Below are 15,490 nucleotides of genomic sequence, written 5' to 3'. Positions count from 1 at the left end.
ATTCTGGAAAATTCTCAGCAATTATCTCTTCAAATATTGCTTCTCTACCATTACTGCCATTCTCTCCTGAAATTGCTATTGTATGGAAATTGGAACCTTTCACCCCACCCTCCCTGTCTCTTAACTGCCATTTTGTATTTTTAAAGTCTCTTTGTTTCTCTGTGCTATATTCCTGGGGAGTTTCTCATTATCTACATTACATTCCCAAATTCTCTCTTTAAAACAAATTAAACAGAACCAACCCTTCTTTATTATGAAATATAAGACACATACAGAAAAATACATGAAATATCATGTACAGCTTACCCAATTATCCTAAAGAGAAGACCCATCTGATTCGTACCCATCTGACCCCATACGTAGTTATTAGAATATTTCCTTACTTTTCTTTATAGTGCTAACACTGAAATGTGCAAGCCTAAGCACTAGAGATTGGTTTTCCATGTTTTTTTTTTAAGATTTTATTTATTTATTTTAGACACAGGGGAAAGGAGGGAGTAAGAGAGGGAGAGAAACATCAATGTGTGGTTGCCTCTCATGTGCCCCCTACTGGGGACCTGGCCTGAAACCCAGGCACGTGCCATGACTGGGAGTTGAACCAGCGACCCTTTGGTTCACAGCCTGTGCTCAATCCAGTGAGCTACACCAGCCAGGGCAGTTTTGCATGTTTTTAATATACTATATATGTAAAATGTAAGAGAAAGAGAAGAAAGTGAGAGAGACTGGGCCATATAGTACATATTCTTTGATCTGGCTTTTTAACTCAACATTTTATTTGTGAGATTCATGCATGTTATTAAATATAGCTATTGTTTCATTTTTTTCATTGCCACATAAAAATACCACCAGCAGTGTACGGTAACACTAATTTATTTATCATCTCTATCCTACAGTTTACCCCATCTATTATATTTTTAAATTTCACTCAGTAATTTCATTTCTAGGATTTTTTTTAAAGATTTTATTTATTTTTAGAGAGAAGGGAAGGGAGGGAGAAAGAGAGGGAGAGAAACATCCATCAGTTGCCTCCTGCACATGCCCCAACCAGGGACCTGGCCCACAACCTAGGCATGTGCCCTGACCAGGAATTGAACCAGCAACCTTTTGGTTCTCATGCTGGCCCTCAACCCATGAAGCCACACCAGCCAGGGAGATTTCTAGGATTTTTAATTGGTTATTTTTCATAATCACCCGATTTTGTTTTATTTCCCCTTTCTTTTGATTCTTAATTTCATGATTTTTTAGTGGAAATCATACCTTAATTTATCCCTTTGATTACTTTAGCACATACTTATTTTAACGTCTTTGTCAGACTGGAGTGAGTTCTATTCCAACTATTAACTTTTGTTGGCTGATGTCTTAATTAGATTTCTTGTATTTTGAAACTTTGACTTCCTGTCTCTTCTTCCATTGAACTATAAGCCTTAGCAAGTAGACAGTTTTTTGCAAGCATTCCTACAGTGGTAGGAGAGCGCCACCTAGCTTCTGGCTCCAAGCACTGAAGGTGATTCTGTTGTCTTACACAAAAAAAACATTTTGGATCCCTTCCCCTCCAGAGGAGCCAGTTTCCCTGCCACCACTGCTGCTCCCTGACATGTACACAGAAATTAATCAGAACCCATTGTGCTTGCCCTGGCCAGGTAGCTCAGTTGGTTAGAGCATTGTCCTGATACACCAAGGTTGAGAGTTCTATCGGGCACATACAAGAAACAACCAATGAATGCATAAATACGTAGAACAACAAATCTCTCTCTCTCTCTCTCTCTCTCTCTCTCTCTCTCGGTCTCCCCCCTCCACCTCCCCCCTTCCCCTCCCTACCTTCCTCTCTCTAACAATGAAGCAATAAGTAAATTTTTTTTAAGTAAAATGAACCCATCATGCTGTGTCTTCAAGTCCTGCCTGGTCACGTATTTCTGTTTCTGTCCACATCGACACGGTTCTGTATGTGAGTCAGCATGTGTTGTTTTGGTTTTCTCCTTTTGCCTTTTGTCTGTAATCCTCTGTGTTTGGAATAGAGGGGATTTTTAAAGTGCAAACTCAGCATCTCTGTTGATGTGAACACCTTCTTTTTTTCGCATCACCCAGCCAATTCTTTTATTCTCTCCCTACGCCCGGCATGTGATTCATCTAGGCCTGACACGGTAACATCTCCAGCTTCCTGTTTTTGTTCTCAGTGAAAAGGAATTGGGTCATATAATCCTTTACTTCTTCTAAGATTTGAAACTCATATTCAACTGCTTACATTTGTCCCACTCTTTCTAGTTGAAATGTTTTTCTCCGTGATGGGAGAGACTGAAGCAAGAGGGCGGTTGGGTAGTTCTGCTTTCCCTCTGATGTCTATTTATAGTGCACTATCTTCCCGAAGCTGTGTTTCTCCCTTTCCTTGTTCATCTCTTTCTAAATGTTATTTCACTGAACAGAATCCTTTTGGTGCTTTTAATATGATTATGAACTTGAGTTTATTTAAGACTTGGGACTTCTGTGTTCTGTATTCTGTCACTAATATATACATACCCTGAGGCCAGGGTACATGTCCTTGTTTTTCACCACTCCATCCCAGCCAGCTGACGTGTAGTAGGCCCTCAATAACTATTGTTTGCATACTAAATCCTATATTATGCCATTTATGTCTACTTAAATATGAGCTTCAAAAAGGGTTCCCTGTATCGCACCCCCCTCCTTGGTTTCTTTAAATGTCCTTTCTCCCAATCTCTTCTTTTGTATGATTTATAATTATAGTGTTAAGATGTTGCTTTTAATTTTCCAGGCCTCTCGAGGCATCTATTCAATTTTAGGTATAAGCCTATGCGTCACTTAACTATTGCTGTGTGACAATATTACCACAAATGTAAGTGGCTTAAAACCATGCCCATGTATTTTGTTATCTCTCCGTTTCCATGGGCCAGGGGCCTAGGCACAGTTTAGCCAGGTCCTCTGCTCAGGCTGCAGCCGAGGTGTTGGCTGTGGATGCAGTCTCGTGCAGCTCCATCCTCTTCCAGGCTCACTCAGGTTATTGGCAGAATGCATTCCCTTGTGGTTGTAGGACTGAGGAGTTCGGTTCCTTGCTAGCTGTCAGCCACAGGCTGCCCTCTGTTCCTAGAGGCCACCTGCAGTCCCTTTCCACCTGAAGACTGCTAACGTGATATTCTGATGCAACATAATCATGTACATCCCGTCACCTTTGACATGTGCTATTAGTTGGAAGCAAGTCATAGGCCCCACCATGTTCAAGAGGAAGGGAACGTGCAAGGGCATGACCACCAGGAGGCAGGGATCCTGCCGGCCACCTTAGTTAAGAATCTGTCTGCCACAGTCAGTAAACATTGTTTATGGGATTCTGCGATGTACTTTCTTGGAAAGTATACCATATGTTGTTGTGTATAATGCGCACCTTTTTGCCCGCATTCTTGAGGGAAAAGAAAGGTGCACACTATACATGGGCATACGAATCCTGTGTATAATGCACACAAAATGTGGGTGAGCATCATGGCAAAATGTGGTACTTTCTGAGCAATAAATGCTTTTAATTTCAGTGCCCTAACTTGTTGCTGAATCATTACTGATATAGATTACATTTCAAAAGTAATGCTCCCCCCATTGAACTGTGCTCTATTTCTGTTTTCTACACAATTAAAAATGCCATAGAGTTAGATTTTGCATTTGTAATCTTTTTATTTTATTTTATTGTTGTTCAAGTACAGTTGTCTGCCACCACTCCCCCCCACCCCAGCCATCCCCACCTCCCTCCCCTGATCCCACCCCCCTTTGGTTTTGTCCATGTGTCCTTCATAGTTGTTCCTGAAAACCCTTCCCCCCTTCCCCCCCATTATCCCCTCCCACCTCCCCGCTGGTTGTTGTCAGTTTGTTCTTAATTTCAATGTTTCTGGTTATATTTTGCTTGCTTGCTTGTTTTATTGATTAGGTTCCACTGATAGGTGAGATCATATGGTATTTGTCTTTCACCGCCTGGTTTATTTCACTTAGCATAATGCTCTCCAGTTCCATCCGTGCTGTTGCAAAGGGTAGGAGCTCCTTTCTTTCTGCTGTGTAGAGTATTCAACTGTGTAAATGTACCACCATCTGTTGGTCCACTCATTTACTAATGCGCACTTAGGTTGCTTCCAGCACTTGACTATTGTGAATTGTGCTGCTATGAACATTGGGGTGCATAGGTTCTTTTGGATGGGTGATTCAGGGTTCTTAGGGTATAATCCCAGCAGTGCAATTGCTGGGACAAAAGGCAGTTCCATTTTTAGTTTTCTGAGGAAATTCCATACTGTTACCCTTTTAACCACCCTTTCCCCCTCAAGATCATTCACCCCAACCCTAGGCAAACACTAATTTACTCTTCTTCCCTATGGATTTGCTCATTCTGAACATTTCATATAAATGGAATCATATAATATATGGTCTTTTATGACTGGCTTCTTTCACTTCACATGTTTTCAGAGTTCATCCATGTTGTAGGAGGACTTCATTCCTTTTCATGACCAAATAATATTCCATTGTATGGATATACTACATTTTATTTATTTTTTAAAGATTTTATTTATTTATTTATTTGGGGGGAGAGAGAAATATCAGTGTGCAAGAGAAACACTGGTCGGTTGTCTCTCGCACTTGCCCCAACCAGGGCCTGGCCTGCAACCCAGGCAAGTACCCTGACCAGGAATTGAACCAGTGGCCTTTTGGTTCACAGGAATGATGCCCAACCTACTGAGCCACACCAGTCAGGGCTATGTTATTTATCCATTCATCAGGCAATGGAAACTTTTTAAACACTTAAAAAATTAATGAAGCTAATATTTATATTAAGAACCTTGCCATATGTTCTCATATTGGGCCTCTTAGTAGTTTGTTTGGATATAGGTATTGCAATAGTCACAAGTAATTTATAAGTGAAAAATCGGTGGCTCAGAAAGCCTAACCAATTTTTTAAGATCACAGCAAAGAAGAACCAGAAGTCAGACTCAAACCTGGTTCATCCGACTCCAAATCGTATTTTTTTTTCCTTATTGCCACAGCTGCCACTGCCATCTTTTGGTGATTTTGTTATAAAGAATAATTACTTCATAGTTATCTTCTTTGCTAACTTTTCTGTTGTTGTTCCCTGATTTAACATACTGTTAGATGTAGGAAATAGGCTTGAAAAGAACTTGTAATGTGGCCTGTCCCGATACCTTTGTGGATAAGATGGGCATGCATTCTAGGTGGTAATATACCTCAGCAGCTTAGTAACAGGTAGAACAATTGTACAAGAAGCAAAGTGCTCAACACATTGATGTCCACCTACGGGGGGACAGTTCCCAGGGTGCATTGGAGGGTTCTCTTTTCCCTGTGTCACGAAAAACTTCTATAATGACCTAGGTAAAACTATGTTTGTATCAGAAGACCTAGGTTATTATATCTGTGCAAGTCCCAAAGCTGAAACTTTTGGATTTTATCCATCTGGTAGTGTCATACACAGAGCATTACACCCAATAAAACTTTTTATAGTGATAACATGTTTCTGTTGGATTCCTTTTTTCCCCCATAGGGTTCTGTAGCTATAGCCGGTGCTGTTATTCGCTGGCTAAGAGACAATCTTGGAATTATAAGGAGCTCAGACGAAATTGGTGAGTCTGTTCTCACAATGGGTTAAAATCTAAGTAATGAAAATTTTTAGTGTTTTACCTTTACAATCTGTTAATACTTGTGCTTTTGCCCCATGTGCATCATTAAATTATATGGATCCCTATTATGAGTTTGATTTATACATAAAAGACTATTTTGTGAAGATTTATAAAACAAGTTGACATATTTAGTGGGGGTTATTAATAAACCGACAAGGTAGGGCATAAAAATTACCCAAGAGTAAAATTGAACACCAGAACCTGCAGGCGAGTAGTCCCATTAAATTTATCTGAGGAGAAAGCTTTAACTCTTAGATTAGAGGGAGCATGAAAACTCCAATATCTGTAATTTAAGCATTAATGTGGATATTTTCAGTTTATGGATAATCATTTTGAACTCACCTACCCACTCTTTCATCTAACTAGTTTAATTTTGTCTGAAGGTGAGATCATCAGAAACACATGTCTGATTAGGGATGCACTGGGGGCCCCTTCTTCATCTTTCAGTCAGCAACCTTACAAATGATGTAGATGAGCTCAAATAACATAACAAAATGAATCCAGTTCCTTTACTTTGGAGGGGCCAGGTCACCTTTTAGTGGTGGTATTCCATGCAGGGCAATGTATTTGTTCTGCTCCTAGCATACTGCTATAATTAGGAACATTTTGTTGTATTAATGAATAAGAAACCAAAACCCCTGTCCTAATTTTTTGAAATAGATGTATTTATTGACCAAAGTAAGTAGAATATATTAGAGTGATTTTTGTTTCTGTTTCTCTTTTTTTTTTAATGTTAGAAAAACTTGCTAAAGAAGTAGGTACTTCTTATGGCTGCTATTTCGTCCCGGCATTTTCAGGGTTATATGCACCATACTGGGAGCCCAGTGCGAGAGGGTAAGAATTAAACATAAGGTATGCTTGGTGGGCCTAATAACTTAGCAGTCAGTAGTTTCCTGTCTATTTTCAAATGATTTTAAAGCATTGAGGAAACCTTTTCTATTTGGAGAGTATAATTTCATAACCTTTAATCTTGAAGAAGTTATAAATCATGTGACAATAAGCCCTCACCACGTTCCTATTCGTGTTAGTGTTATTATCTTTTATCTTCTAGGCATCTGCAAGTTCTGTACCAAAGGGACATCATTCTAGATAGATTCTGATTTGGTTTTATGTGTTTGTCATCTGTTCAGATGGATCATGAACTGTTCCATATGGGGATGCAGGATTGTGGACCACAGACTTTCTAAATGACTTAATGTTTATGTCCAGTTTGGGTGGTTTTTTTTTTTAAGTCTGTTTTTTCCCTCTGCACATTTCTATCTACCAAACTCAGCCTTTCTATATTCAGGACATTTCAGATTGATGACTCATTTCCTATCACGCTAACCTTAAAAATATTTGTGTTTTCAGGATCATCTGTGGACTCACTCAGTTCACCAATAAATGCCATATTGCTTTTGCTGCATTAGAAGCGGTTTGCTTCCAAACCCGAGAGGTAGTAAATGTACACTTCTTTTTTTATATTTAATCTGCTTTAATTATGCTTAAACAAATTACATTTGAATGTCAGAAATTTATTAATAAATTTAATTCATTAAATACTTAAAAATTAAACGTGCCTAAACACTAACCTAATAAATGTAAGTTTTTGTTCTGTTTCCAGCTGGCATTACCATCTGAGTTCCTGTCATCTGCTCGGCACTGGGCATTTTGTGGTTGGGGGGTGGTGCTGAATGGGGAAGATTAAGGGAGGGGAATAGCAGTAATAACCATCCAGGCAGGAAACCCGAGTATAAAATAGTTGTTTGGCTGGATATAAGGGTGAGGACAGAGGTGTAGGGAGAGAAGAGGTTGGTTCTGACCAGACCAAAGAGGAATTAGAAGACCAGAATAAGAAGTCTCAATTTTATTCTGTAGGCTTTGGAAAGCTCTTGAGCATTTTTGAGTAGAAGATCGCCATTTTCAAGGGTGTTACTAGGAAGTAGTTTACTTAGGATCATTACATTGCTTTCTTTAAGATTCTGGATGCCATGAACCGCGACTGTGGAATTCCACTCAGTCATCTGCAGGTAGACGGAGGAATGACCAACAACAAAATTCTTATGCAGCTACAAGCAGACATTCTCTACATCCCCGTAGGTTAGTAAACGTTCATTCGTCTCAGTTCTGAGACGAATGTTTCTTTATGGAAGAACTGGGTTTTTGAGACATATGTAAACTAAATAAATACAAAGTTGTTGATGTAGCTGTCTCCTCTCAGTGAAGCCCTCCATGCCGGAAACAACTGCCCTGGGAGCCGCCATGGCAGCAGGGGCCGCAGAAGGCGTGGGCGTTTGGAGCCTGGAACCCGAGGATCTGTCAGCTGTCACAATGGAGCGGTTTGAACCCCAGATCAATGCTGAGGGTACATTTAAAGAATGAAACCTTGCATGCTATACTGTGAACACAACCCCAGTGAGAGAGAGCTTCCCTTTCGGTTTATTCATACCCTAAGCAACTAAGTACAATAGCAAATGCTACTGTTTCAGGTTTGGCTACTAAGCATGTTGGGCTACACTGAATGAGTGTGGATGAGAGAAATCATTCCTTATTTTAAAAGAACGTAGAATCATAATTTTACTGTTCCCATGTTTACAGTCCTTTTGTGTAGGAGGATAATACTGCCACACTATCAGTTGTAGCTTGTGCAAAAAAGCCTTTTGTAAAAGGGAGAAAGGTGGTGTATCAGCCACCCATCCCTAATGTCCACCCGGGATCATCTTTGGGGCCAATGGCCCGGTTTTAGGACATGATTAGCTGGGCTAAGGGACATTCTGGTAACTTTTAAGCACAGCAGGGTTAGCCAGACAAAGGCAGCGACAGTTTAAATAAATAAGCATGAAATGTCTTATTCACTTCTTAACAAACTAAGCTAAGGCGCAAGCTCTGAGCAACATCTTTATTAAAATAGTGTAATGATGCGTCTCTGAAACTGAAACAAATGTGAGTACAGAAATAAGGATTTGTCTATATTGAGTTTGGTTTTATAACTTTCTAAAAACCTATGCATAAAATAGCATCAAAGTAAATTTTGAGCTATTGGGAAATAAGCTTCAAATGCATTTTTTTTTTGTTTTCCAGAAGACTATGCCAGCACTTCTCTAATTTAATTGATTCTTTTCCATACATAAGAAAAAGGATTGTAATACTAATGATTTTCTAGTCAGACAGTATGCCATGGACCTTGATGTAGAAATGTGTTTCAAAATTTGATATTCTGTCTGTAAATAATTTTTCACTTTTGCAAAACTGGATAAAATATAAAGTTCGACATTTTTTTCTAATTCTGAAAAAATCAACTTTTTATTAAGCAAATAATGTTTAGCAAGTATATGGTCTTGAGATGCTAATCCCACCTTTCACTCAAGGAAGTTTTGTGCAGAGTTAAGGATTACTGTTTCCGGAGAAAGCCATCTTTGTGGTTTTTAAAGCTTTAGCCCAGAGTTGATCAGTTATATCAATTGTTCTTCCCTCCACCAGCCCCTCCCCTCTCCCCACAACACACACATGCACGCACATGCATGCACGGGCATGTAGATATAGATAGTTCATTCCTAGAGCAAACATTTGTTTAGAGCCCCGGCCGGGTAGCTCAGTTGATTAGAGCGTCATGCCCATATGCCAAGGTTGTGGGTTCAATCCCCACTCAGGGCACATACAAGAATTAGCCAATAGCCAATGAATGCATTACTAAGTGGAACAACAAATTGATGCTTCTCTCTGTCTCTAAATCAGTAAATAAAAAAAAATTTTAAAAACATTTGTTCAGAGCCAACTACAGGCCAGAAACTGTCCTTACATGGGGATATAGAGATGAGTGAAGACCAAGTCCTTGCCCTTCAAGGAGACTCAAATATATTGGGAGAGGTAGACAAAACCATGAACATTCACTGTAGTAGCTGAGATGTGTGTGGGGTGCTGTGGGAAGTTGGATGAGGGGCCAGAAGTAGGAACGTGGAAACCTTTCTGAACCGAGTGATACCTGAGCAGTGTGTCACTGTAGTTGCAGCCTTGATGTACTATGGAAAGGCTGGGAAGCTTGAAAGAAGGGGTAGCTTCATGCATGTTGCCGGGCATTAGGAGTGCTGTGTGTCTGTGGATGCACCAGTGCCCATCTTTAAAAAATGATTAAAAAGCCTTGGCTGTTGTAGCTCAGTGGATTGAGCATGGGCTGTGAACCAAAGGGTCGCCGGTTCAATTCCTAGTCGGGGTGCATGCCTGGGTTGCAGATCAGGTCCCCAGTGAGGGCCACGTGAGAGGCAACCACACACTGATGTTTCTGTCCATCTCTTTCTCCCTCCCTTTTCCTCTCCCTAAAAATAAATTGATAAAACAAACAAAAAATTATAAATAAATAAATAATGCTTACAAATATGTTTATGTTTATTGATATTAAAGAGAGAGGAAGGGGGAGACAGAGAGAGAGACACACACACATGGATCATTTACCTCCTGTACTCACCCTGACCGGGGACTGGACCCACAATCTTGGCATGTGCCCTGACTGAGAATTGAACCCCCAAACTTTTGTTGCACGGGACAACGCTCCAACCAATTGAGCCACACTGACAAGGGCAACCAGTGCCCTTTTTTTTTTTTAAGTCCTTTTATCGTGGATTTCTACCTTAATGAAACCCTGTCATCCTGTATCAGCCCTGGCCAGGTAGCTCAGTTAGAGCTAGTCCTGATAACACCAAGGTTGCAGATCTAGTCCCCCTGTCAGGGCACATCCAAGAATCAACCAATGAATGCATAAATGAGTGGAACCGCAAATTGCTGTTTTCCTCCCTCTTCCATCCTGTCTCTCTAAAACCAATCAACAAATAAAAATAAAAACATTTTTAAAAAGAAGAAATCTTGTCTCACAGGAATCCAGCTTGAATCTTGTGAGAAATCAAGACTTGTTAAATCCTTTGGCTGGGCCCAAAATAATTATCTTTCTAGTTTTTCTACACTATAGCATACCCCTCCCTGTATCCCAAAAACAGTCCCCAAAAGAGAAATCAGGTTAAATGAGATTCCCCTTTCTAGTTCATCACTACCTACGTGCAAATGACCTGGTCTTCGCACGCAGGCTGTCTCCCATTCTCCCAGTCACCTGGTAGACCAGGGGTGTCAAACTCATTTTCACTGGGGGCCACATCAGCCCCGCGGTTGCCTTCAAAGGGCCGAATGTAATTTAGGACTGTATATACATGTAACTACTCCTTAACAGTTAAGCGAGAGCTCGGTGCTGCCACCGGGTAGAAACAAGGTGTTGGGCCGGATAAAACAAGGTGGAGGGCTGGGTTCGGCCCACGGGCCTTGTGTTTGCCACCTGTGCTGTAGACTATGCTGAATTTCCCCTCCAACCTTCCAACTTCTCTGTCCCAGTCACCAGGCATCAATAGCAACCGTCCTCTCTCAAATCTGAGTCCTTGTGAAGCCCCGTATCAGTTTAATATGCATAACAATTTGTCGGGAATGCTGAATGAACATAAGTATGGTGCCCAGAGCATCTCAGTAACCTGCGTTTCGTGTATGTGTGCTTTCTGTCTTCTATTTCTAGAAAGTGAAATTCGTTATTCTACCTGGAAGAAAGCTGTGATGAAGTCAATGGGTTGGGTTACAACTGAGTCTTCCCAAAGCGGTAACTATGTTTTTATTCTTATTGTTGCCGTTTTGTTTTGGTATGTTAAATAGCTTAGTTAAGTATCTGACCGTTTATACTTAGCAAAGGTACTCTGAAGAAAGGCATTATGTATCCACAGTTTAGGTCATTTTACAACATTTTGAAAACATTTTAAAGTTATAAACATGAAATGTAAATTATCAGGTTGATATGCATATACACCCTGCCACAACTTTCCTTCTTAGTTTATCCCTAGTACTTCGGTTTATAGCTAACTTTTCTAAAAGTAAAATGATTTCTAGTTTATTTCTTTTTTTTAAGTTTCTTTTCAATGGAAAAAAATCAACTACAGTCTTTGTTGTTTTTTTTCTCTCCATGTTTTACTTGACCTTTTTGGGAGGCTGTCTTCATGACCTGAACCAACCAAAGCCTACATTAATTTCCGAAATATAGTATTCCACTACTTCCTAAGCTGATTCCAAGTTCTTAGCGAGTATACATTATGGGAATTTATTGGAATCAGAGAGGAAGAAATGTAGCAACCATAATAAATTAGAAGTGTCATAATAGCTTAGGAAATGCTCTTGGGAGAAACCAGAGGAGTGTTTTTTCAATCATTCAGGTAGGAAAGTATTCAGCTTTAGTAAACCATTTAGTTATAAACAGTCGTAAGCTTCCTTTAATATGTCTGTGCTATTTAAATATCCTTAAACAGGACTTTACTGTAACATAATATTTTAATTATTTGCTAAATGCAAGGTTTGGAACATAATGAATGGAACAATGACCAATAATATATTGAAGCATATACTGTATGAAGAACAGTTTATAGATGAACTAAATAGCCTGTCTCCCAACCCCAAAGTGGGCATAGAACCACTTTTTTTGTCCCACCTCCACCCCCTAGAACCACTTTTAATGTATCTGGCTTTTAGGAGAAGCTTCTGGAACTATCCACTACCACAGATCACCACGACCTGTATTTTTAGTCCTGGATGTTCCCACTTGAAACTTTTGTTCTTTTATTCTCCTAAAGAAGCTTAATATCTTTTTTTCTTTCCATCTTTTATTCTGAGACTCATTCAAAAAAACGTCAAAACAACCATGTTCTCAGGCAATATTTTAGAATGTAGATTAATACAATTTAGTGTTTAAATGAGAGTAATCTTGATAGTTGAGTACATCTCCTTATACACTGAATTCTATAGGAAAAAGAAAAAAAAAACATTGGGTTCTCAAATTTATTTTCAATAGGCTAATATAACTTTTCTGATAGCCAAAGGTTCTATAAATTTGAATTTGGGGGAAATTCGATTGCTTATATTGTATCTTCTGGGGAAGCATCAAGAAAGCTAAAATCAACAGCCTCCCAAAAAAGTTCTTCATCAGCTTTCTTTGGCTTTGCCAGTGGAGGGCTTGCGGTCTATATGCATTATGTTCTTGGCTACTTGTGGCATGCTCTCTATTGTTTGTTCATTGTCATAAACCTTCAATATTGATTATACTTTTTTTGATTTGAAGTAATAACTCTTTGCTAGCTTTTATGAATATACTATTTTTATAACTTAATTTGTTTTGCTATCATGTGATTCTTAACACAAATATTGTAATTATGTGTCTCTCTTTTGGTTTGCTTGACTGGAATTCCTTCTACTTGGATGGCCACAGGTGACCCTAGTATCTTCTGTAGTCTACCCTTGGGCTTTTTTATAATGAGTAGCATGGTAATGTTAATCGGAGCAAGGTACATCTCAGGTCAGTTGCTCTTTACATTAGACAATTTTATTAGTTAGCGTTAATGTATTTGTATGTAACTCAGCAGAAAGTTTTCAGTGATTTTCATTCTTCCTATGCTTAGGAACCTGGAGAATCTATTAAAGGTCTAATTAGACTAATTAATCTTTTGCAGCAGTCAGAGTTAAGGACTGTGGCTCCTCTTAACCTCTTGTACTTTTAGTAAATGATGGTTTCTTGGAGGGGCTACCTTCTGCTGTCAACTCTAGCAATGAGCAAAAGTGAAAGTACTACTGTTTATGCTAAATGATAGGACTTTCAGAGTGACAGATTTTTGACATTCATTACATTGGCTTTCAAATGTACATAAGATGTTTTTCATACTATGAAAATTTGCTATGCGTGACTTAAGATTTTAATTCTGGTAAGAGTTTTGGCCAGAGTATGTTAGCAGAGTTCGTATAAAACTCTAAAACTGTGGAAATTTTATAGTCACTTTTGCTTTAGTTAAAAGAATACATTTTGTGAACTGAAGTTTTTTAAAATTATTGCTTAAATAAATTGGGGTTGAATTAAAACTGAATTATTATTTTTGTACTTTAATTTGTACTCAATATTCTTATGAAAGTAAAATTGCTCAGCATGTGATGAAATATATTGCATAACCTATATTAATTTAAGTATATTCATGATTTCAGAAGCTCTTCCTTATGATAGCTCAATTTGTCTTCAAATTAATGGCTTAAATGGAAATAACCTGTTCCATATGTTGCCAAGAAGGTGAATCATTTTTAAACGTCTTCATGATTAGGGAAAGAGTTCAATTATTTCTTTTAATTAATTAGATGATGACCTGGGCTTAAAATGTAAAATTTAAACTTTACTGATATGAGGGAAACATCTGTTTGTAGAAATCTGTTTAGTGCTCTACAAAATAAGGAATCAAAGTTATTTACATCAGTACATTAGGTTATCCTTTTTTTAAAGATTTTATTTATTTTTAGAAAGAGGGATACAAACATGGATGTGAGAAACATCAATTGGTTGCCTCTCACACGCCCCCAACCAGGCAGCTGGCCGGCAACCCAGGCATGTGCCCTGACTGGGAATCGAACTAGCCATCTTTCAGTTTGCAGGCCGGTGCTCAATCCACTGAGCCACACTAGCCAGGGCACATTATCTTTTTATTAATGATAAATTATGACTTACTTGCATGAGAACTTAAAACTAAGATTGCCTTTTTCTGTACTCTTCATATTTAAGATAAATTTGTTCAAATCTTCTGCTTCCGTAATAACAATACCTTATGTTGGTATTAGTGCTTTGCACCTTACAAAGGGCTTCTATGTGTATAAATCCATAGCAAATTAGCAGGTGTCTATTTTCTTGGTGGAGAGCCCGAATATTCCCCAGAAAAACTGTAATTTAAATTCATAAAGAAACTTATGTGCTGTTTGGGGGAAAGTTCTCTTACTTGCTCAGCATGCTGAGGTTATTTTTGGCTAGAAAATGGTATCTGGAAAAGGAAAGAATATTGCACCTAATGTTTTTGTGGATTTTTCCCATTTCCCCTTTGGTACCAAGACTAGATCAAAAGGCCTGGTCTCTATGAAAACTGAGACATGTAGCATATCTGTAAGCTAAAGGATACATTAAGTTTCCAAATTCCTAGGCTTCCCAAATGGATATGGTCAACCATCTTCAGGTTCTCTCTTGGTAACATATGCTGAGATTGGAACAGTGGGATTTGTTTGCCTTGTTTAAACAATTAGCAACAGTGTTAATATTTGCTAATTTTGGAATTGGCCAATATAATTCATTGCATTTTTAACCATGAAGCAATATTAAGAAACCCATATGGAATTTCTAATTCGATAAATGATTAAATAGTCTTCATTGCTTTTAACTCCTGTATTGACCTGTGGTTTTTGTCCGCCGTTTTAGGTATCCCATAAATAATACCAACTCATGGATTCCAACAATGTGAGCTCTTTACCTAACAAGAGACTCCAGCAAATCTATCTCTTAATGTGATGACACTATTAATAGACTCTGATTTTATTTATAAGCCACTTGCTGCATGACCCTCGAAGTAGACCTGTGGCTTGAAATAAAGAAAATGCAGCCGAATGAATGCTATAGAAACATTTGGTGTGTTTTTTAACATCAGCCGTTCAGATTGGACCAGCCACCTTTGGAGCTGACCCCTCCTTTGCCATCACTTCCTGCCCATTTCCTTTAAGATCTGGGAAGAATCCAGATCCTGCCCATTGCTGACGGGCCGGGATTTGGTTCTCTGCACTACACACACTTGATCAAGGGGCTAAACATGAGTGACTTTGTGTTTCCTTTTAGCAGTCCCCCTACAGTCCCCTTCCCTGCCTGTGAGGGAGACCACAGTGTCTTCACTGAATGTTGAAATGGAATCCTCCACTAAATTCGCAAAGTGGAAATTTAGTATTCTCATAGCTTAGATATTTTTCTGACAAGTATT

The 15,490-nt window shown here is 38.9% G+C and overlaps 1 protein-coding gene across 3 annotated transcripts in view; it reads left to right on the top strand.

The window, feature by feature from the left end:
• Window positions 1–15,122, top strand: part of GK (glycerol kinase) — a 69,709-nt gene extending 54,587 nt beyond the window's left edge. For 2 of the 3 annotated variants that reach the window (XM_053917241.2, XM_045192953.2), the window contains 8 exons: window positions 5,537–5,615; window positions 6,410–6,506; window positions 7,023–7,107; window positions 7,631–7,751; window positions 7,873–8,016; window positions 11,200–11,280; window positions 12,931–13,017; window positions 14,941–15,122. In XM_053917241.2, the coding sequence (XP_053773216.1) occupies window positions 5,537–5,615; window positions 6,410–6,506; window positions 7,023–7,107; window positions 7,631–7,751; window positions 7,873–8,016; window positions 11,200–11,280; window positions 12,931–13,017; window positions 14,941–14,951 (705 nt within the window). In that variant the 3' untranslated portion in view covers window positions 14,952–15,122. The remainder of the gene's footprint in view (window positions 1–5,536; window positions 5,616–6,409; window positions 6,507–7,022; window positions 7,108–7,630; window positions 7,752–7,872; window positions 8,017–11,199; window positions 11,281–12,930; window positions 13,018–14,940) is intronic. The other variant, XM_024557550.4, reaches the window with a different exon arrangement.
• The last annotated feature ends 368 nt before the right edge of the window (window positions 15,123–15,490 follow it).

This window comes from Desmodus rotundus, chromosome X (genome assembly GCF_022682495.2).
Source record: "Desmodus rotundus isolate HL8 chromosome X, HLdesRot8A.1, whole genome shotgun sequence".
NCBI lineage: Eukaryota > Metazoa > Chordata > Mammalia > Chiroptera > Phyllostomidae > Desmodus > Desmodus rotundus.
Note: the sequence above shows the minus strand (reverse complement) of the source record. Positions and strands in the feature narration are given on the sequence as shown.